The 23,688-nt window shown below is 49.0% G+C and overlaps 1 protein-coding gene across 3 annotated transcripts; it reads left to right on the forward strand.

The window, feature by feature from the left end:
* Positions 1-1,697: 1,697 nt before the first annotated feature.
* On the forward strand, positions 1,698-16,954 carry MC2R (melanocortin 2 receptor). 3 transcript variants are annotated; one of them, XM_032467125.1, is made up of 3 exons: positions 1,705-1,756; positions 7,281-7,419; positions 14,870-16,954. In XM_032467125.1, exon 3 carries the CDS (start codon positions 14,989-14,991, stop codon positions 15,880-15,882), a length of 894 nt encoding a protein of 297 aa, XP_032323016.1. In that variant the 5' UTR covers positions 1,705-1,756; positions 7,281-7,419; positions 14,870-14,988; the 3' UTR covers positions 15,883-16,954. The 3 variants fall into 3 exon arrangements, with proteins under 3 accessions (XP_032323018.1, XP_032323016.1, XP_032323017.1); XM_032467127.1 differs by lacking the exon at positions 7,281-7,419 and having other exon boundaries at positions 1,698-1,756; XM_032467126.1 differs by lacking the exons at positions 1,705-1,756; positions 7,281-7,419 and adding an exon at positions 14,095-14,424.
* The last annotated feature ends 6,734 nt before the right edge of the window (positions 16,955-23,688 follow it).

Consider the following 23,688-nt stretch of genomic DNA (forward strand, 5'->3'; position numbering starts at 1 on the left):
ACCTTGGGGCTCCACGACCCACACACACCTCTCTCTGCTCTGGGACTTCCTCCAGCCCTGAGGGCAGTGCCCTGCTCACAGAGGGGCTCAGGTACAAATCCTGATTTCAAAAACAGCCACGACCATGTCAACAATCAACCCCAGAACAATCAATGCCATCCTTCTGATAGTCTTCAGCTTCAGGGTGTGACTGGTGCCCCCACCCCACCAGTCAGAGAACAGGACATGGCACAGGAAGCCGGTCAGGGAGAATTTGCTCTGCAAGGCACTGCCTTTGTGTTCCTACTACCCACACTGTCAAAATTCTTACCCACTTCTAATATGCTCCTCTAATTAAAAACCAAATTCCTTTATATGGCATACAAGGTTTCTCATGATCCAAACACTTCCTGCATAATTAGAGGGAGATGAGCCAAAAAAGAACTAAAATGACAAATCCTCCTCTTTCCTAGGGCCCAGCAAGCCCTTAGGCCACCCTGCCTCTCCTCACTCCTAAAGGAGCCGCCCAGACCTGCCTTCCCCTGCACTCCTCCCTCTCAGGCAGCCCGCCCTGGCTCTGCCACAGGGTTTCCCAGCAAGCTAATCTGAGCTTTGGCGTAGGCTCAGATTTGGCGTAGAGGATAAGGTGCCTCTGATCTGCCAGGTGGCATTCTGCAACACTGCCCAGCTTTAACATGCTGTTCAGCCGTGCAGCTCTGGTGGGAAGGAGGCCTGCAGACCAGCCTGGTGTGGGCCTAGGGCCCATGATGGGGCTCCCAGCTGTTCACAAACACTCCTAGGCCTGGCATGACCCCAGCTCCAGCATCGCCCAGGAGAACTCACTTTGCCTCAAGGACAGGCCAGAGGAAAGGCGATTTATAAAACTCTGCTCACCCGCCTGGGAAATCAAACTCAGACCTCTATTCTCAGTCCTCTCCAGACCACCCACGCACGGACATCTTGGGGCTGGAGCTGATATTCTCAGAAGTGACCCCTGGTTTGGCCTCGGCCCCAAAGCCCCATGTCCAGCCCAGCCTGGCCCCGTGCCACATTTAAACACTCAGGTTTGCGTGCCTGACACAACAGGAGTCCTTCCCTGCGGGCCTTGGCAAACAGAAAGCCAACAGTGTTACACCCTAACACCAAACAGTGTTGTTTGGAATGACGGAGCTTTGGACGGTGGCTTCTGTGAAGTCTCACAGCAGAGAACTGGCACCACTTAAGGTTCCCGCGGCAGCTCGTGTCCCAGCAGGGCCCCCGGGCACAGGGTCCCCGCCTCGCTGTTCAGTCTTGTGAAACATGGATGGTGGGAACAGTCCCTCCTTCTTAATGGGATTGGATTAATGAGCCAGATGTTTGCAAGATGTCTTGAGACATTTTCTGGAAATTTAGAAATAAATTCTCCCCAAGCCACTTCCCCCAAACCCAGTTTTATTGAATTTCTTAGTTGAAAACCAAATGCAACTCTAAGATGAAGTTAAAAAGAAGCAAGGTCACAGCTCTGCCATCTGCAGAAACCTTCCATGAACACTGCAGGCAACCCTGCCCAGATGAGCCCCTGGAACCTGTCAACACGACTGTGTCTTTCCATTTCTCAAGCTTTGTATCACCAGCAGCTCGTTCCGTATGACATTTACCCAAGGTTAGGATAACAAACAGCTGTCTGCAGTGATGCATGTGTTCCGTAATTGAGCCCAAGGTCCTTCCCTTGCTTTTCTCTCAAACCTTGTCCGTCCCCAGTCATCTTGGTCAGAAAGTTCCTGCTTCAGAGCTGAAGGTAAGCACATTTTCTACAAATTTCTCAAGTTCTTAAGTGCTTCGGGACAGTAAATAGAGCAGTTTGGAGCAAATCTGAAAAAGGTTATATTCAGGATTCCTCCTAATGGCTCATCTTTTAAACTACGGTCTTTCGTGTTCCTGCGGTAGTGTATTATCTTTCTCATTAAACAGTAAAATCTTTACTTGTCTATGTGACTAAAGCAAACTTCCCTACTGATGAATGTATTAGCTCCTCTATAGTTTTAGTCTTTAAATCATCATCCAGCTTTATCGATGGGCAGGTTTTTCCTAATGGAACTGGGAGGGAAAATCACACTTCTTTGACTCCCACCCGTTGACCTGATGAACTCTGTGCCTTCACTCCGGCACAGGTGCCCAGGCAGCATGGCCATCGACACATACGTGTGGACTTTCTGTGGTTCTGGGGCAACAAACACTCTCTGCCTTTCCCATCCACTAGTTTAGGAGTCCTCTGACTTCCTTGGCAAAAATGCAGGGTGTAGGATAAATGAGAATTAAAAACACATTCCTTTTCTCACACTCCTCCAAGTGGTTACCACTTGGAAAGCTGTGCCGTCACCGCACATCTGAGACACTCATGCTGTCCTGGGGACATGTATTCCCCAGAATGGAGGCCCCAGGCTTTTTAACAAAGGCAGCTGTTCTTGGTGATCTTATTTCCCTAAACTGCCTTGAGATAATCCTACTATCCTCCTCCCAAACACACACGGGCACGTGCGCACACACGTGCACACGTGAATAGACGTTCACGTGCATACATGTGCGCACACGTGCATGTATGTACACACTGCGTGTATATGTACACACATACATGCATAGGCACACAAGCAAAGCCAAGGGGGAAAGAACTGGAAGAGTAATGGGGGGGGGGGGTGCTGAGACCAGGGCCTTGAGCAAGACTGGGAAGGGGCAGGAGTCAGGAGGGGGGTCCGAGCTGTGCTCACCGGCTCAGGACTGACCAGAAATGCCCACCACACAGAGGGGGCCTGGGCCTCCCTCCAACTGCCTGCTGGGCACTGGGACAGCATTCTCAGTCAGAGAGAAGAGCCCACACAGGGCTGGGGGAGCACAGAGCAGGGATCCCCCAGCATAGACCCCTGAGGCAGCGGAGGAGACACCACAGAGCACCTGACTCCTCAGTGGGGGCGGGGGTTCTGCTCCAGGGACAATTGCCCTCCCACTCCTCAAGGCAACTTCAGGCAGCTCAGTGTAGAAAAAGCCATCCTATCTTTCCCTCGTGTGTTTCCCAGGCATGTTTCCCACCTGAATACTTAACAGCTAACTAACCTCTAATGAGGTCTCCTTCACTGCACAAACACGGCCAGCTCTCTGCTAGGGGCTGGCGCCCGGGGACAGGGACATTCTCATCCTAGAGATGCAGGGGACACTGTGGGGAAGTAAGGACTGAATAAATCATAAATGGAAGAGAGCAGACAAATCTGCACAGAATTCCAGACAGTTTACGTAGCTCCTCCCCTCACAAGAGGTGGGGCACAGCTCTCCACCCTGAACATGGGCTGTGCACAGTGACCTCCTTCCAGAGAGAACACATGGCAGGTGGGCAGGGGGGCGTTACTGTGGGGAAGCTTGTCAGCAACGACCCTAGCCAGGTGATGCCACGTAAGTCGTGTTGCTGGCATGTCCCTGGATGTGATGTAATGAGGACATTCCTTCACCTTGTGTGGTCTTCTTCCCCTAAATCTGTAACCCTAAACTGATCACAAGGAAAACACCAGACAAACACCAATTGCAGGACTTTCTACAAAATGCCTGATTTGTAGTCAAAACTGTCAAGGTCATCAAAACCAGGGGGAGTCTGGGAAACTGTCACAGCCCAGAGGCGCTCAAGGAAACATGCTGAGCATAAAGATGACTGAATGCCATGTGGCTCAGAGAGAAAAGGGACCCATGGGGAAAACTAGGGAACATGAACAAAATGCGGACTTGAGCTGGCAGCACCGTGTCGACACTGGTCCACTCAGCATGACTACGCACCTTGCCACCAGAAGGCATTAACAACATGGGAACTGGGTGTGCTGTGTCTGGAAACTCTCTGTACTGTATCTGTAACTTTTGCATGAGTCTAAAACTGTTCTAAAATTAAAAGTTTATTTTTTTTTTAAGTTCACAGCTCCACCACCCAATTAAAATTTGAGATACATCTTTCTGGGGATTTTTCTACACCTTTGCATGAATGTACACATACTGTGCACCACTGAACCATGATTTCAGTCACAGAATAGTGTTCTGTCCTAGATACCTGCCAGGGCTGATTATTTAACCAATCCTCAATCACCAATTATGCACGTTGTTTTCGGTTTTCCACTGTTATAATTAGCATGAACAGTGAGCATCACTGTATACACGTCTTTGTACATATCATTGAATATTTGTTTAGAGCCACTGAGTCATAGACCAGTCAGGTTTCCGGGTCCTAACAGCAGAGTGTGCTGGTGGAGCCATATCTATCACCTTCTGCTGAGTTAGGCTCTGTGACTAGGACCCTTACTCTAGATTTTTAGTAAAGACACATTTTCTAATTAAGGGGTTTGAAGTAGTATTAGACACCTATAGTTAACAAAACTTGCTACCTGGATTTTGAACAATTAAATTTATCAAGACTTAAACAAATCAGCTGTGATTATACTCTTTCACAACACCTTCATTTATTTATAACTTTTTTCATCTTTCCATCAATTTTTATTTCTCTGAACTGTCATTGGTCAGGTTAGGCTCTCATGTTAATAGAAAACTGTTCACTTTAACCACTGTATTTCTCTTTTCCTCCTTCAATCTTCACCCAAGGCAGAGAATAACTTCCTTCTCACACATTCCAGCCAACTACTAGTGCTTCCTCCTATAAGAAAAGACTTGGTTCCAAGTCCAGGAGGGGCTGACCTGCTTCTCGAAGAACCTTTCTCAGCTCACAGGCTACCTCTGGATTTGCCACAAGCCGAGCCTCAGGGTCATGAAATCAGCGCCCACTTCAACCCCTTTACATTGATAATATGGGGTTTATCCTTTTTGTTCATGGTATATGTTTACTAACTTATGTTCATTAGAACAATTCAGTCCTTTTTATTCTGAGTATCTCATAAACAAATTTTAATAGAGACTCCATGTAACCAGTATGGGTTACTCCACAAAGCAGTGGTAAAAACAGTGACGTCTCTTGAGATTTGAATTAAATGTTCAAGCACCAATCTGCTATGTTAGTGGAAACACCCACTGTCTTCCTCAGGGCTGCCTCCTACCCTGAATGTTCTAAACCCTGGGGCTGACGGTTCCGAGACTAAACAGGGAGACTGGCACCGGTCCATCTGGTGCTGTCCTGCTCCCCCTGCTCATGGAGGTTCTGGTCCAGGTGGCCGTGGTTTCCAAGACGACCACCCTGATCCTCACACTTCTAGCCCCATCGGGAGCCTCCCTGGGGAACTGGCCGCCTGAGCTCTGGGACAAAACTGGTTTCACGTTCTCCTATTCACTCTTCCTAGAGAAGACTGTCCACTGTCTCCTTCTCTTCCTGAAAGCAGACATTCCCAGAGGCTGGGCATTTTTTCCTTCTCAACATTCAACAAATAAGACATCTGATTTCAACTCCTTACTACCAGCAAAGTGTACTTACTTGCCCTTTTCCTTCTAAGTAAAACCCTCCTCCTCTCTCTCTTACGCAAAAGGTATCATTATTTCCTGATTTTACGGCCCAGAACTTTGACGCTGCACTTGCTCCTTCAGATGAAGCTGCCTTCCTGGACTCTAGAGAACCTGGTGCTTCACTCTTTCTAAGAGGAGAGTGAAGAGTCTTTCACAGGCACCCCTTCAAGTAAGAGGAAAGCAAAATCTTAATCTCCAGCAAAAGCACTCATTTCCCCACAAAATTTTAAGTGAAACATTACCCACTAAAACAGTTAAGCTCTGACAAATGAAAAAAAAATCACTAACTCTAATTTCTTGCACATTTTGTGTCTCTCCCCCAAACATATCTTTTTAGAAACACAAACTGTTGATTATTCAACTGAAGATGTTCGCATTCTAACACATCAACAGAGAGTTTCTGGGCACCTCAGTAAGTTACTAACGTGGATCAGAGAGGAAGGAGGCAGGACTCGCCTGCTCCCCAGGGTATTACCTGCTGCTCAGGAACGCTGGAAGCTGACTTTTCACAAAGGCAGAGGGTGCCACACGCCACATGCAAGGCAGGAACAAAACACGCTTCAGGACATGAGAGCAGAAAGGTCACACGGGCTGAGTAGTGGGCCAAGACACTCAACATGTGCAGTCTCGACTTTGGGCCAAAACAAAAGTAGGACTTAGACAGAGGGGAGACTGGGGACTTCCCAAGGGAGCACAGCAGTGAAAATGTGGAAGGCAAGAATGTGCTAAGCTTTCTGGAGACAATAAGAAACCTGGGCTGGCTGGTGTGTGGGTTCTACGCAGATTGCTGGGAAATACGGTGAGAAAATGTTAGCCTGGAACAGACCGTAGACAGCCCTCAATGCCAAGTGCTTTAAAAATGGGATTTTATTCTGTAGGCAGTGAGAACTGCTGCACGGAGCCCACGCTGCATGCCTGGCTCTGGGCTGGGAAACTCCCCCGCAGCGTCCTGCGCGACACGTGTGGCGCAGGAGCTCTGTGAACTAAGTAGCAGGTCTCCATTCGCACATCAGGGAACTGAAGGTGACCAAGGTTCAGGCCCTGATGCTTTCTCTTGATGTCAATTATTATTTGGCTTAGACTACAACAGAGATCACCTTTCACAAACCGTTTGTGTTTTTAGGATAAATTGGATATAGCACTTTCTAGTAAAACCCAGGGGGGCACTTGTCCCGAACTCATTTCATCTTAATATACCGTTTCCCCCGCCACACACACAAACACACACACACACACACACGCACACAATGTCTGATTCCCCTTCCAAGAATATTGGAAATTTTCAAAGCATATTAGAAGTTATTTTAAATAGAAAGTTGAATAAACAGAAACACAAAGATAGAGCATCACTAAAAATATGAACTCCTCCAAAATCCAAGCAAGTACCCCGTTGTGATCACGTGTTTGGCAATCAGACTTAAAGCGTTTTAGATAATCCCTGCTGTGAGCACCTGGCCACAAGGGTGCACTACTTCTCTGGAACGCAGTTAAACGAGGCAGCGGACATAAGCATCCCAAAGACGCAGCCTCCCCACTTCAGTGACTGAGACTTTCATCTTCACTCGCATTGTATAATGTAATTTGAGAAAAATTAATGTTCATTTAGATGTGTGTATGAGACTCAGAATCTCCTGTTTTATCAGTAATTTCAATGCATTTTCCCTGGCCATTACTATCAAACCCCAAAATAAATAAAAACGGTAAGGACAGCCAAGTGACGGCTGAGAGGCGTGAGGTTAATGCACCTTGGGGGGGGGGGGGAGCTATGATAATTAATATAAAGCCTTCTTTAAAATTTGATGGGAAAGATAAGCAAAAACCGTCCCTTTGTGAAACAATTTTTACAGCACACCTGGTGAGCTGAGGCGTCCCGAAGGCCCTCTCACTTCAGCCACTCAACTCTGCTGCTCTGTGTAAATACTGATAAGGCTACAAAGTGGAGTAAACGAATCAGTGAGCTTCAAACCGGAATTCTCTGCACTTCAGGTGAGTCTCAGGGAAGTGAAGGCACAGAGGAGAGAATCACTTCTCTGACCTTCACTACCAGCCTGGCCCTCTTCCCAGACTGCTCACGACCCCACAAACCACCACAGTAACAACACATGCATCACTTCGGGCATAAACTCCAGAGGGTCACGCAGAGCTAAACCAAGGAAGATCCGGCAAAAGCCTTCACAAACCCATCCTCGGCAACCAGCAGTATTCATCCCTGAAAAGCCTCCGCTCGGCGCCGGGCGGAGTTCTGGGGGAGGGAGTCCCACAACATGCACTGAAGACTCACATCACTGACCAAGGCCCTCACAACAAGCAGAAGGGTCTTTCCAGTTTGTTCATTTGTCAGTCCCCTTTATGAGAAGTCCGTCAAAGGACTCGGCCCTGTTCACGTCAGGACAGCTGGGAGTTGAAGGTTTGAGCTGCCAGGGGCTCAGCTCCTCAGGGCAACCGTAGGATTTCTACAGCTAGACAGCCAGTCATCACACACACTCTGACCGCTACACGGACGGACGCCTCCAGGAGCCGCCAGTGCTGCGTGGTGTTGGGTGCTAAGCAGGAGGGAAGGCCAGGGGCCCACTGTGGAAGCTGGCAAGCTCACAGCCAACCCACATCCTTCCCCCGCTCTCTCTTCACCCTCTGGGATTTCAGTTTCAGCCAGAGCCACTCAGGCTGAAGTTCACATGAATTTTCCCCTTCCAAAGAGTGGCTTCCAACATTTCAGTGGCTTTCATCTTAGCCTGCACTGAGAGCAACAAGCAAACACTTACAAGATGCGGGAGGGCGCTGACTCAACCAGAGCAGGACACCCGCCCACAACCCCACAGCATTCAGGACAAAGTCTGCCACTGCACTACTTTCAGCACGTGTAAAACCGAGCCTGTCCCGGCATGCTGGTGCTTAAGGTGCACTGCTGCTTCTACTTTTCATCGCTTCTGTTTTCGCTGGACTGTCCTTGGCTTACCTTACTCCTTAGGCTTCCCACACTTTGTCTTCTCTTTTTAAATTCAAGACCAAGAAACAGAAACACAAATCAGTTACAAGGACAGTTTGTACCCAAATGGGAAATGCTGGTGCCTCTCTCATCACATATCGAGGACGGTAGGTCTGGTGTTTGTGGGCCCTGAGGCAGAAGTCGGCAGCGAAAACCGGAAAGCCAGGAAGGCCACAGTGCAGGCGAGCCGGGGGCACCGGCGTAACACGAAGGGAGATGAGAAAATACACAGCAGGCACCCAGACCGAAGCCACCAGGCACTCCACTCGCAAGAGTCCAGAGGCTCGAGGAGCCAGTGCTGCGGAGGCAGTGGGGGAGTGCACCCCACAAGCAACTGGACGGCATCTGTGAAAACCAAAGGCGTGTACACACTTCACTCAACAATTCCACTTCTGTGAACTTACGTGCACAGAACAACATTCTCTGTACAGCAAAATATCTGAAGCAACCCGAGTGACTACCAGTACAAATTAAATAATTTAAGACATGTCCACACAGTGGAATACCATGCAGTGGTTAAAAAAAAGAAGGAAGAAGGAGGCAGACAAAGAAGAAGGAAGCCCATCTGGTTTGTGGAAGGTCTCCAAGATAAAACGAGGTACTAGCACTGTGTAGCCCCAGGGCGGGCACATGGTGATTGCTCAGGTGTGCTGCGGGCGTGGGGCGCCTGGTGCCTCCCCTGGCTGAGACCCCACCTGGGTTTTCCTCCAGGCGGCCCCCAGCCTGCGATGGGCACAGCCTGTTTCCACAGGACCCAGGACTCCTCCTCCGCAGCTCTGGCTCCAGGACTCGCCACTGGCCAGGTCACAACATCCCCCAAGCTGTGGTCTGAGACCATCCTCTCAGCCCAGCCCGAAGGCATCTGCCTGTCAGCCCCTCTGCCCCTCCCTCCACCCTGAGGAACAGCTGGGAGAGGACACACAGCCTCTTATCTGTCCTATGTGCAGAAAGAAACTCCAGAGGAAGATGGGTAGGAATGGGGCACACAGGAGAAAGGGCTGGGAGGGAGACTGCTGATTATCCGTGCATTCCTGCACGTACAGACCACAGATGGACATATGTGACTGCAGCACCTGTTGGGAGAGTGAATATTCCCCACACCCAGTGAGAAAGGGAGAGAGGGCAGCACAGAGCTCCGGGGCAGAGAGGAACCCGGAGGCTTTGTGGTTTATAACAAGAAACCCGTCTGGTCTTCCTCCCCTTCTCCGGTACAGAGCTCCTGACTGAGATGGCTGGAATTCTCAAAGTGAGAACAATTAAGTTGTCCTTTTATGCTAATGAGGTGACTTTTGGAAAGCTCCAGGTAACCTAAGGATGGGGCTGGTTGCCAGGGAACCCAACCAGGTGATTCAAGGGCTGGACCTTTCAGTGCCACCCCCTGACCCCCCGGGGAGGGGAGGGGCTGGAGGATGACTCTATCACTCATGGCTAATGATTCCATCAATCGTGCCAGTGTATTGAAGCCTCCTTAAAAACCGAAGAGGAGGGGTTTGGAAAAGCTTCCAGGCCACTAGGCACCTGGAGGCACTCAGCTCCTTGCTGGCTCTCTCTAAAGCCTCATCCAAAAAAGCTCCATCTGCTGGGAAAGCCTGGAAGCCCCAGAATAAAAACCATTCATCTGCTCAGTAGAAAAATAAGCCTTGTGACCCTCCTTCCCCTGTTCTCGGAAGAGCCATTTGCCTGTCCCCAGGAGCACAGAGCGCACGGGGCACAGTATTAGTGTCAACTGAAATAAATGCACAGCCTAATAGTTGAGAGTTATGTTTAATTTGGCAGACATTTCTGAGGACTCGAACCCCTTCGAGCCCAGGATGACAGCCTCTCAGATGGCTCTGGAGGACTGCTCTGAAGAGGGAGGGGAGGAGCCAGGATATATAGGAGCTTTACAACAAAGACCAGGTAGTTGGGACATTGAAAGATTACTTGTTAACTAAAGAAAACCAGGCATCTCAAGTGAAAGAATTTAGCACTCTTCTACCTATGGGAGGAAGCAAACATTTGGGCTCATTGACTTCATGCCTTTGACAAGCACCTAGCTATCTAGGGCCAGTGTCCTGTCCTTTCTTGTCCTGAGTCCCCTCAGAGGGCACCATTGTGAGTGGCTGCAGAGGCCGGGCTGCAGGCTTGTCTTCACTGGGGGGGGGGGGGGGTGTGGCAGCCGCTGATGACTTGATGGCTTCAGCATTCTTTGTTTACTGATATGGTTTGCAGTATTTTTCATGCACAGTGGTAACCTGTCTCCAGAAAGGTTCAGGGGAGCACCCAAAACACAGCCCACCATCCGGAGGACGACTGCAGTCCTGCGACTCAAAGCCCTTCTCAGCCTCACCAAACGTCACTGTCCCTCCTCAACCTCACCAGCCGTCACTGTCCCTCCTCAACCAGGTTACGGAGCTTTGCTCTTCTCTGAATTTCTTTGATAATCTTTGACAGAGACTTGGGAAAACCATCCTGAATTGGTCAGATTAAATTATTTTGTTTTCATTTCTACTAAAGCCAAAGAAATTTCCTGATCAGGTAAGTATTTATAGAAGCACCAGATGAACTGATTTGTTATAGCAGATAAGCATCTTTGGAGCCAAGCATACTTTGACTTAAATCCCAGCTCTGCCTCTTAAAGCCTGTGGAACTTCAGACAAGTCTCCTGGCTCTTCCACCTCAGTCCCTTAGATGCAAATTAGGGGAAACACCTCATATCTTTGACAAGAGGATTAAAATGAGGTACCATGCGCAGCATGTGGCAAAGTACCGGCTGGCACCTAACAGGAATTTAACAAATAGCAGAGCCTTCTTTCTCTCAGAGCCCTTCAAAAGTATAAAATTGATATACTTTTATATTTTCTGTCAAGGACAGTGATCAATATAAAAATCACACTTTACAGTTGCCCACGCTCCCTTTGCTTTTGCAAAGAGCATTCCCCAGCTGAGGCCACACTGGTCTGCCCCACAGTGCCATCAACTCTGGGGACTCAAGTCCCCAAGACCCGGCCAGAACCCGAAGTCCTCCGGCAAGGAATGAACCCCAGAGGTGAGAGACAGCATGACGAGGACTGAGATGTGGAGACCGCTCTGCGGACGGAGACTTGGCCACGCTTAGGCTCCACCTGGCATGAGGCCTCGGTCGGCCAGCACCTCGGGCTGGGTGAGGACAGAGTCAGCAGAAGGCAAAAAAAAGAAACAGTCCCGTCCTCAGGTTGCTGGGGGCTCCAAAACAGGCTGAGAATACACGGATACTCTCTCCATGGTGGGACCATGATTCTTGGTGTCATTCTCTGAAACGCTCTGTTTGGCTGTCATTTTAGCCATTGTTTCGACCGACGGGAAGCAGCCTGGGGAGAGACGGGTGGCCCTTACACCGCTCTCCCTGGCAGAGAGGCGCGGGGGGCCGCCGTTCCGGGCTCACTCAGGTCCAGGCCTCAGTGGTCTAAAGGCATTTTTCAGACACACGTGGATAAAGCAGAGCACTGCCTCAAGGAATGTGAGCACTCCAGCGTTAAGTTAGAGAAGCACCTCCCATCGGGCACTGTTTCCCACAGAAGCTGGGAAGCGAACTAACAGCACCTCGCCAGGCGGCAAAGAGCACCAGGCGGGCCGGCTCCACTTTCGACTAAATGTCCCGCAGGTAACGTCGTTCCGCGCTTCACGTTTACCAACACACTGCTTTTTTAAAAGAAATGGCCGAAACTTTTAAAACACCCCTTCGAGTCTCCCATTATGATGCCTACTTTTACCTCGCCCCTCATGCCGGGTACCCTTGGGCACCCAGTGGGTAGTCTGTAGCTCCACCAAAGCGAAAGAGAACACCACACAGTGTTCCCAAATAATTTCTGTCCCCTGAAACACGCACGGGTGCTGCCTGAGTTAACGCAGCATCTACACCAAAGGAGCTCAGAGAGGAAGCGTGAGGGGCTGGCAGAGGCTGGGGTCCTGACCCACGGAGATCACCAGAGGCAGGATCACAGAATACTCGTGGGTGCTGACTGCCCAGCACACTGCAGGCCCAGAAAGGAGCTGAAGGTGCTCCCACACTGTGTCTTGGAGTAAAGGGCCAGACACGAAAGCAGGCGGGAGAGCAGCAGAGCGCTGTGCGCTGGTCAGAGCCAGGCACAGGCCGCGGGGCTCACCACCCTAAGGGCACGTTCACCAGAACTCCGTGGCGCACCGAGGTCAGCCAGCAGAGGGCATCGGGAGGTGTTAATGGCATGAGTTTCTTCCTTCTGTCATTTAGCGTCTTCTGTGAACAGGCCCTAAGCGGGAACAGCAGGGCATAGCACAGCAGGGCTCTGAGAAGTGCCCTGAGTCGGGAAGAGACGCACACGTTCGGGTTTTGCTGCACTTTGGGTTGCGGTGCGGGCAATGTGTCTGGTTACTGCCAGATGTTGCTACCCCAGGGAATCTGGGGCAGGGACGTGGTGTGGCAGCTGGGGTGCTCCAATGCACACGCACCCAGCGCAAGGCCCTGGCAGTTACCTGACCTTCCAGGTGGGTACCTCCATTTTCAGATGGGACATCACAGCGCCTCCTCACGGGGTTATTAGAGAATTAAAAGAGTCAGCGTGTGCAGTGCGGTGCACCAGAAGCGCTCCCGCCAGGAATGCGGTTACACAGCCTGCAGACCCCACCTGCCAGGCAGGTCGCAGTTCCTGAACCCGAGGTAACACTCAGTGGCCTGCTGACCATGGCCTAGGGGCACCACTCCACTTCTACACAAAGCCCGTATGGACGGGCTTGTGGCCACTCACCAGAAGGCACATTGTCTGAAGCTGGGTCTCAGAACCACCTCGTCCTAAGCAGCGCCACCATTTCTCTCAACGCTTCTTTTTGTCTTTATCAATCATACCATCAAACGCAGGATTGAAAATACCAAATCTGACCACACCTGGCGGACCTGGGTGTCGGACAGAAGTCCCCCTGGGTGGTACACACTGGGCCCAGGCCCTCCTCCCTGCACTTGCCCATGTCGTCCAGGGAAACAGAACACAGACACACACACAGAGACCTGTCACAAGGAATCCCTGAGATGCACCGGACCTGCGGTCAGCGAGGCAGAGTCTGGGGAGCCAAGGGTGCAGTTCAGTCTGAGTGCCAGCAGCCTGGAGACTCAGGGAGTCCAGAGGCAGGAGGGGGCCAGAGCAGGAGGAGCCCTCACTCACAGGGCCACTTGCTCCATTCAGGCCCTGAACCTGGGGACGAGGCCTGCTTGCCCTGGGGAGGATGACCTGCTTTATGCTGCCCTGCCGGCTGATGCAAACGCTAATCTCATCAACACCCTCAGACACACCCAGGTCTGACCAAATACCTGGCACCAGGCCCAGTCAGCCGGCACAGAGCACACCATCACAGGCCAGTGCTCCCCAGCAGGTATGAACGTTGCCACCACCCACACTCTCCTGGGCCTCAGCAGGTAGGACCACAGTGACCAGTCATCGCAGTTACCTGGCAGTGGGGGGTGCCTGGCTGCAGGACACCTCAGTCAGCCCCGGGGGACCCGTCAGCAGCTACACCTGCCACCCCACTCCCTTCCCAAATGCCTCCCTGCATAACTCAGCAACTTCCACCTTAAACCTTGAACTCTGATCCTAGCCCCTTGGAAGGAAATTAGTTCCTTTCCAGGACAACTTCAGTGTAAGACCAAGTGCTGTGCTGAGGGCCTGGGGCCCTTGGGCAAAGCTCCTCCAGCCCAGACACCCTCCCCCAGGGCCGCCTTGGGGGGTAGCCGGCCTCCCGCGCACTTTGGCCGGGGACTGAGCTCCACCTCCCGAGGGGAACAGTATAAAGCACGTGTGCTCGCACCGTGAAGACCGACAGCAGCAAAAGCAGATGGGATGGATTTCAGACCCCTGGAAACTGAATCAGGAAAACCCACGTGCACACCAGACACAGACCCTCACAGTCAGGAGCTGTGACCCTCTTCTGCTTGCGGAAACCACACCCTCTCCTGCCACAATTCAACTCCAACCAGGGACACCTTGAGAATCCTAGAAGTCTCCAGAAATACTGCTCCTGTGAGTTCTGCCTTTGAAACAGAAGTAAAAACACATATTGCACAGTCAACTATGGGAAGGGCACCTCAACGCCTGTGCCTTTTCCACAGGCTGTAGGGTCAGGCAGTGACCCAGAAAGATAGGCCATGCCAGGGAAGGACCTAAGCGTCCCATCAAACCTCCGAGTGGAGGACCGTGGCCATGTGCGTCTCTCCCTGCTCTGACCCACCTCGCGTGCAGCTGGGTTCGTGAGAAGGGTTAGGAGGGAAAGGGGAGAGACAGAGGTAGTCTTTATCCCTGGGCTCAAAGCCCCACGAAAGGTGTTTTCAGGGAGCAGTTAAGACGAAGGTGCAGTAAACTGCTCACGTCAACGTCACACTGTTATGCTATAACCTCGGTGCTAGCGTGACTTGCTTTTATCCTGTGGTCTGTTTTGCAACTGAAATTTCTACCTACACTTGTTTAGGTGGCCGTGTGGTTTCTGCCGCGGATCTTCAGCAAGAACGGCAACCAGAAGAAGATTCTGAGGAACCAACCAGGCTTTCTGTCCGGTCCCGGCAACACCCGCCTTCACCGTGAGCAATAATGCAGCAGGCCATCCATCTGTCCGGCAGCGCCAATGACACAGCAGGAAATCGTTCCGACTGTCCTCACGTGGTTCTGCCAGAAGAGCTATTTTTCACCATATCTGTCATCGGGGTCTTGGAGAATCTGATGGTCCTCCTGGCTGTGATCCGGAATAAGAACCTTCAGTCGCCCACGTACCTCTTCATCTGCAGCCTGGCCATGTCTGACATGCTGGGCAGCTTGTACAAAGTCCTGGAAAACGTCCTGATTGTGCTCAGAAACAGGGGGCACCTCGAGCCTCGGGGCCGCTTCGAGACCACAGCGGATGATGTGGTCGACTCCCTGTTCGTCCTCTCCCTGCTGGGCTCCATCTGCAGCCTGTGTGTGATCGCGGCAGACCGCTACCTCACCATCTTCCACGCCCTGCAGTACCCCCGCATCGTGACCCTGCGCCGTGCCGCCTTGGTCCTGGCGGTCATCTGGGCCTGCTGCACAGCCAGCGGCATCGCCATCGTGGCCTTCTTCCACCACGTGCCCACGGTGATCGCCTTCACGGCGCTGTTTCCTCTGATGCTGGCCGTCACCCTGTGCCTCTATGTGCACATGTTCCTGCTGGCCCGCTCCCACGCCAGGAGGACCACCACCCTCCCCAGGGCCAACATGAGAGGGGCCCTCACACTGACCGTCCTGCTTGGGGTCTTCATCGTCTGCTGGGCCCCCTTTGTCCTGCACGTCCTCCTGGTGACGTTCTGCCCTGCCGACCCCTACTGTGCCTGCTACATGTCCCTCTTCCAGGTGAACGGCATGCTAATCATGTGCAACGCCGTCATCGACCCCTTCATATACGCCTTCCGGAGCCCGGAGCTCAGGGACGCGTTCAAGAAGATGATTTTCTGCAGCAGGAGCCAGTAGCACGACGGCTCCTGATTTAGGAGCCGTGGGGAAAGTACTGTCAAGGGCCGGCCAACGTGTCCTTTCCCTCCCTGAACACGCCAGGGGCACCCGCTGGCTGTGCTCCTAACAGCTCGGCCCACCAGGGCGGCCTGCTGTGGGCACGACCTCTATAGCCAGAGAGAGAGAACGATTACTAAAGAGGAGGGCAGAGCACACTACGCATGGGAGAGCACGGGGCCACGGAGCACCTTGCTCTCCTGTAGAGTTCTAGCAAGCCTGTCACCGGGGCGGCCGTTCCGAAGTGCCGGGACGCACGCTACAGGGTCTTCGCAAGCCGTAAGGGCCAGTCAGCTGCTGCAGGGCAAGCAAGCACTGGTCACATTATTCAGAGGAAAGAAAAGGCCAATGGTCTCTTTCAGTTAAAGTTTGTACAAGTTTATCTGTTCCTAACGACTAAAGAAGAAGCAAACTCTGACCGTCAGTCCTTGCTGAGTTGGCAGGTAACTCACAGGGATGAGCGGTGGGGAGGGAGGAGGCCAGGTCTGTGGCAGCGAGTGGAGCTGCCCTGACCCACCACCCGCCGTGAGAGGTGGCCCTCAGAGAGAGAAGTCAGCCACAGACAGGACCGCCGGTCGTGATGGGCTGGGTACTAGGTGTGTGTGTCGGGGGGAGGGTTAGTGCATCAGGAAACTCACGGGGAGACAGCTGCAGACGAGACGCACAGGGTGCCTCCTGGCCCCCTTCTGGCCTGCCTGCACTGATGGACGGACGGACCACGTTTCCTCCTCCTCCTCCTGCTTCTCTGGCTTTTCACCTTTGAGCCTCCAGCACAAAGGTGAAAAGAAGCAAAGACTGTGGGACCCTCATGCTTTTCTTAACTTTAACAGAAATGCCTTTTCCAAGTTCACCAATGGTTATTTCCTGAAAATTACCTTTCATCAAACTGAAAATACTCTTTTCCTGCCTAGTCTCCTAACAGCGTCTTTAACATCAGTCAGTGTTGAATTTGACTCAGTGCTTTTCCAGCACCTACTGGATCATCGGGTTTTCCTCCTCTAATTTATGAGTGTGGTACATCACAGTGACAGGGCTTTTATGTTGGGCTTTCTTTGCAAACTTCAAATAAAGATTGACATGTATTATATCAAATATTTGTCATATTTATAAAGCTAAACTATGTTTTTTGACAAAACGCTTATTTTGAATCATAATTTTACATATTTGAAATTATCTATAATGATATATTTCATGAATGACCTTTAGTGAATTTTAAGAGAAACAGGAACTGTACCAAAAAGTAAAAATTCAAGATATGTAGGCCCATAAATATTCCCTTTAAAATAAAGGAAAAGAAATTCTACAGGGAATAATTAGTTGGCTACTCATTTACATCTGTTTAGTGATTTTCTAAAATCTATTGTGTGCAGATCCGTATTTGCTACACACTCAACAGTTTGTAGCTAGAAATGTTCACATTCCAGGTGCCACTCCCCTGCTGATGTTACAATATAATCGTTAAAGAAACAACAAGCAACTGTTACTTCTTTTGCCAACATGGTTGTGTATTTAAGATCTGTTATTTGCAAAGTGTCTGAGGAAATAATCCAGCTGCTGCCCTTTGCGACCCTGTGTACACACTTCTTTACCAACATAAGTGCAGTTCGTATTGATGTCCTAGGTCAGACTTTGACCATGTCCCCCAGAACTCTGCCAAAACAGGCAGGAGGACCCACAAAGAAGACGTGCACCCAAAGAACAGCGAGTGTCTCTTGCTTCCTTTAGGTTATTAACCAATGTACCTAATTTAATTCTTGAGGAAGTGTCATGTCAGTAGAAGCCATGCACTTTCAATCTGTTAAAATTCTCCATTTTATCCGCCGTACTATATCCTTTTCCATTTTCTACAGGCTCTAGCAGTCTGGAGTTTACTGAACGAGACTGCAACATCACATAGATTTAACCGGGGCCTCCCAGCCCTTGCCAAGGAGTCTAAAACTTCTCTCCTGCTCCCTTATGACAGCCTGCCTCTGTGATGACATCCAACCAAGGAGACTTGGGACACAGTGAAAATTGTCCGAATGCCAATAAAGAAAAATGTTGATCAAATAAATTCATGATATACGTCTAGAAGTGGCAAGAACACCCTTTTACAAATAGGAGAAGTCCTGTCACGAGAGGTGGGAGAGTGATTCAGAATTCACATCTCTGAGCTCAGATTCCAGCGCCACGTGTACTATTTACGCAAACTTGGACAAGATACTTCCCCCAGTTACCTGGGGACCATATTACCCACCTCACAGAATGTTTGCGGGAAATAAAATAAGAAATAATAGCTTGGCACAGAGCTTGGAGCTCGCTAAATGCTTAATAAATGTTAGTGTCTATTGTTATTACTATTACGATGCCAGTGCTGGAGGACAGGTGGGCAGAGCCTTCTGACCACAGTGCAGAAAACAATGCTGCTTAAGTTAGTGCTTCCTCTTTGATTCAAAACAGGCCTTTTTTGCCCACCTCCCTATTCTCTTACTCTCTAGCTTTAAATATGCAAAAAATTCCAAATTAAAAAGCCACCTCTATTTATGATGACAATTGGCAAGAATTCAGGTCTAACAGTCACACTCTCGGCACCGTGACCAAACCCCTCCCACGTAAACATGGCAGAGGGAAACGTCTAATCCTAGGAGCTCTGAGTGCTTCCCAGGAAGGTATTGGCGTCCCCCTGAGTACTCCGCGGCTCCCCTTCCCTGCAGCTCCACAGCCACAGGGCATGTTGTATGGCTTCACTGGTTTCCAACCCTAAAAGTAGTCTCAGCAGGCACATTGATTTGTGTTCAAAAATTCAGGTGCTGGAGTCAGAAAGAGCTGGGTTCTCATCTGGGGGAAATGCTCAAGCTCTGCGAAGCCCTGGCTCTCATCATGAAACCGGGTTCATGACGTCACCTGTCTACGGGTGTTTTGTGCCTGCACAGCGATCTAGTGAGGACTCGATGAGATAACGCCTTCAAAGCACTTAGCACAAAATACCACCCACTTGTTGATGAGTAGATGGTTAAATGACACCACAACGGTTATTCACTGTTATCATCTCTAACATTTCAGGTAATTAGACAGGGATCTGAGAGGTTAAGCAGCCAATTCTTAATCTTACGTTGTGACCAAATTTATTGCAGAGAACCTTCTGGAAAATCATAAGGAATACTTAAAACAAAGCCTTGGCTTCCACTTGAGGTTTGCTGGAGCAGGTTTCTAGAAACCAGTCCTCTAGCAGGTAAGTATAAACTCTGGACACAATTTTTAAATACCGCACGATCTGAAAAGTGAGCAAAAAGCAGGAAGGTTTTGGAGAGAAGTTGCCTCTGGAGAAAGGGGCAGACACAGGTGAGTCTCCAGGGACGGTAGTCTCAGTGCACTGCAGGGTGATTAAAATTCTCATGTAAAGCCCACTGCTGTTCTGCCTGAGGAACCAGGGCAACCACAGCTGCCAGAAGGTGAAAGGAGGTGTCCCAGAGGAGATAAGCCAGGAAAGAAGAGCCCCTAAATTTTGTGGATGAACACTGCCCAAGTCTGCCTAACCCCTGAAGCAGGCATGCAGAGGACGGACTCAATATAGCTTGCATACAAACAAGGCTTAAATAAATTGGCATTTGAACTGACAGCACTATAGGCGATAAAGGGTCTGCAAGTTAACCATATACTAAATAAAACAGTCAAAGTTCCTTAGAGGAATATAACAGAAATCAGAGTCTCTACAACATAATATTTACAATTTCTAGAATCAGATACAAAACTAGTCAATATGTGAACTGGGACAAGGCACCCTCACTCAAGGGAAAAAACAACCAGCAGACGCCAATCCAGAGAGGACACAGATGCTGTCAGCACCAACAAAGACATTACAACTGCTATTAGAACAGTGTTCGATGAGGTAAGGGGAAATGTATGTGCAGCGCATGAACAAAAAGATAGACAATATCACTAGGCAGACAGGCATAAAAAATCAAAATGGAAATTTCAGAAATGAAAAATACAAACTCTAAAATTAAAAATTCACCGATGGACTCAATAGTACAGTGGGGATGACAGTGGAAGAATCTGTAAACTTGAAGCTATATGAATAGAAATCATCCAGTTTAGGAAGAGAAAGAAAAAGAAAACATGGTTGCAAAAAAAATGACTATAGCTCTAGGAACATTTTATGCAATGTCCAAAGGTCTAGCACAGGCAATCCAGATACCACAAGAAGAGGAAAGAGAGAACTGGGCAAACAAACAAACAAACAAAAAATGAATAATGGCCCCAAACTGCAAATTTGGAGAAAGTCTTCATTTTATAGATTCAAGAAGCTCAGCACAGCCAGATAAGATATGTGGAAGACAACCATGTCTAGGCACCTCCCAGTCAAACTGCTGGAGAGAAACATCTTTAAAGGGAGCAATAATAGAATACATTAAACAGAGGGGAACAGGGGTTCAATAACAATACACTTACCATCAGAAATAACGGAGGCAGGAAGACACCTGAACAGCGTCCTATAATTGCTGAAAGGAAAATCTGCCAGTGCAAAATTCCACATCCAGTGAAAACATTCTGTAAGGATGAAGCAAAAAGAAGGACATTTCCAAATAAAAGAAAATTAAGGGGATTTATCCATAGCAGAACTGCACTGCAGGGATCACCAAAAGGAATTCTTCAGACTAAAGGGAAATTATACCAGATGAAGCACATCGCTTCAGGAACGAAAAAAAGAGCATCTGAAGTCGTAAACGTGTGAGTAAATATAAGAAACAACTTTCTCTTAATTTGTTTACAATACTGTTAGAGGAAAACAAAACATCTTCTAGTAAGACATATATGAAAAGAATACATAGCTGAGCAGCAGCGTAAAGGACTGGGGTGGCAGGCGGACTTCCACAGTGGCGAGGCTGCTACAGTTTACATGAAATGATGCAACATTAACTCTAAGTATATTATGAGAAGCTAAGGATGTGTATTTGACCCCCAAGTCAACCACCGAAAAAGCAATGCAAAGAGAGTTGAAAAGTGAATAAATAAATCAAAATGCAATTCATTTAAAAATGCTTAATAATCCAAAAGAAGATATAAAAGGAGGAAAACAGAAAAGAACATAAATTAAAATGTTTAACTGGTAATACTGATTAAAACCACACAAATAATTATATCAAATTTTAGTGAACTAGCCACACCAATTAAAAGGCAGAGGTGATCAAGATCAATAAAAGTGAAACACAACTATATCCTGTCAGAAAGAGACTCATTAGTTTACAGACACACACATGGTAAAAGAAATGGAAGGAAACACATGCCATGTAAACAGTAAGCACAGGCTGGAGTGGTTGAAACAGAAAAAAAAAAAAAACCATAAGAAAAATATTACAAGATAATAGGCGAGATGCCATGGAAATAAATGAGTTACAGGTTTCTCATCCTAGGAAGCTAAAGTAGACGCACTTGTCCCCGTTCCTTCTGCTAAATGAATGAAAACCCCTAGATATGACGTGTAGCACAAACATATGGAGATTCTGAAAGGCGGTGAGAAAGCAGACCAGCTGGAGACCGCAGGACCCAGTGAACAGCACATCTTCCTTCTGCCTCGAAATTCCCAGACGTGAGCTGAAGGAGCCAGCAAACTGGAAGTTCCACCGGTCACAGAACCGATACATGTGGCGTGGCATGCGCACTCACACACACATGAAAGCCTGCTCTCCCGAGACAAAGGACCAGGAAAGGACAGGCTCCCAGGGAGGAAAATTTTAGGCAGTAACTGGTCTACTCAAGCAAAACACAACAGAAAAAAACCTGTGACCACACCAGCAAAACCAAGTGCAGAGCCAGAGATTTGATCCCTACCAGGCAATAAAGACCCTCCCTCCTCTCCCCGGCAGCGGCAGCGGTGTCAGTGGAGACCACACAGGCAGCCTGGCCTGCTCCTCAGCCAGCAGCAGTAGGGGCCCCCTCTTCCCACCTGAGTGGTGTCAGAGGACGCCTCGTGCAGACACTCACCACTGCTCAGCCGTAAGGAGGCAGCCTTCCCCACACGCTGGTACTGGTGGGTAACACATATGGGGCAGTAACAAGACACTACCCACACCTGCCAGGGCGGCATCGTCAGAAATCAAAGCTCTCACCCACACCCTCAAGCAATGAGAAGGCCCTCCCTGAGGCAGGGGAGCCAAGTGAGGGACGTGGGATTCTACCATCACCTGAAGGAATGCTGCAGTGCCCCGCCCCCCACTTCCCCTGCTGGCAGCAGTAGAGAAAGCCGGATATTCCAGCTTAAACCGTATTTAAGCCAGAAGGTTAAATAAGATCAAAATTCACATAAAATAATACCCCAAAGAGAATGATCCAGGTTTCAACCCAAATCACTTATCATACCAAGAATCAGGAAGATCTCAACTTGAATGAAAAAAGATAAACAGATGTCAAGAGGTATTAGAATTATTTGAAAAATATATTAAAGCAGCCATCATAAAAACACTTCAACAATGAATTACAAACACACTTGAAACAAATGAAAAAATTCAGCAAAAAATAAAAGATATAAAGAAGAACAAAATGAACATGTTAGAACTGAAAAGTACAATAACCAAAATCTTTAAAAACTCAGTGCATGGACCCAACAGCAGACTGAAAGGGATGGGAGAGACAGTCTGAGGACTTCAGCGCAGAACAGCAGAAATTCCCCAATCTGAACAACAGAGGAAAAGTAAATGGAAGATGAGTGGACAGAGCCCCAGGGACTCGTGGGGCCTTAGAGAGCGAACATTCATGCAGCCTAAGTGCTGGGAGAGAAGAAAGAAGACGACGCTGGGAAAGTGCTTGGAAAATAAACATGAAAAGCTCGCCAAGCGGCAAAACACACAAACCTACAAATGCAGAAAGCAGCGTGAATCCCAAATAAGACGACTCCACAGAGAAGAGAGGAAGGGGAGGGGAGGGGAGGGCCTGTAAGACACAGACAGTTTCAGACGGTGTCGCCAGTGTATAGGCCTGTGCGTCTCCGTTGTGTTTTCTGGTAAATTGAGACCTTCAGAGCAGGACTAAGAAGATCTGGATTGCATGCTTTTAATCATGATGTGATCCTTTAAGTATATTGACATTGTGACTGAAAGATTAAGACTCACATCATACAAAAAAAAAGTTCCCATTAGGAAAAGGAACAGGCAAGACACGGGCAGGGAAAAATATTTCCAAAACCTGTCCGTGACAGGGGGTTGTCATCAGAATATATAAAGCAATTCCTCCAAGTCAACAATAAAAAGGCAAACAACTCAAATACAGGCAAAAAACTTGGACAGCTCTCAAAGGAAAACATATGAACAGCCAATAAGCACAGGGAAAAGTGCTTGACGTCACTTATCATCAAGAAATGTGAATCATGCTCTGGTTTCTCTTCAGATCGAATAAATCTTTCGCCTTTTACTAAAAAAAAAAAAAAAAGAAAGAAATGTGAATCAAAACTGAGTGAGGTACCACTACGCACCAACAACCTGTGGCTAAAATCAGAAGGCTGACAACACCAAGTGTTGGCAAGGGTTTGCAGCAACAAGGACTCTCAGACATCTCTGGTGGAAGTGTAAACTGGAACAACCACTGTCTGAAAACTTCTGGCAGAAATTAATTCTCACAAATTAAACGCACGCCTACAACTTGACTTAGCATTTCCACTCCTGGTTATCTACCTGAGAGAAGTGAAAACGTTTGCCCCCCAAATGCCCTGTACAAGTGTGGTCACAGCAGTTTTAGTTGTAACAACCCACAATCGGAACAGCCCAGGTGCCCACAAAGAGGTGACCGGAGAAG

This window comes from Camelus ferus, chromosome 24 (genome assembly GCF_009834535.1).
Source record: "Camelus ferus isolate YT-003-E chromosome 24, BCGSAC_Cfer_1.0, whole genome shotgun sequence".
Lineage (NCBI taxonomy): Eukaryota > Metazoa > Chordata > Mammalia > Artiodactyla > Camelidae > Camelus > Camelus ferus.

What these genes read in the sequence shown, in the direction of transcription:
- MC2R (XM_032467127.1), top strand. Translation starts at nt 14,989, where the DNA reads ATGCAGCAGGCCATCCATCTGTCCGGCAGCGCCAATGACACAGCAGGA.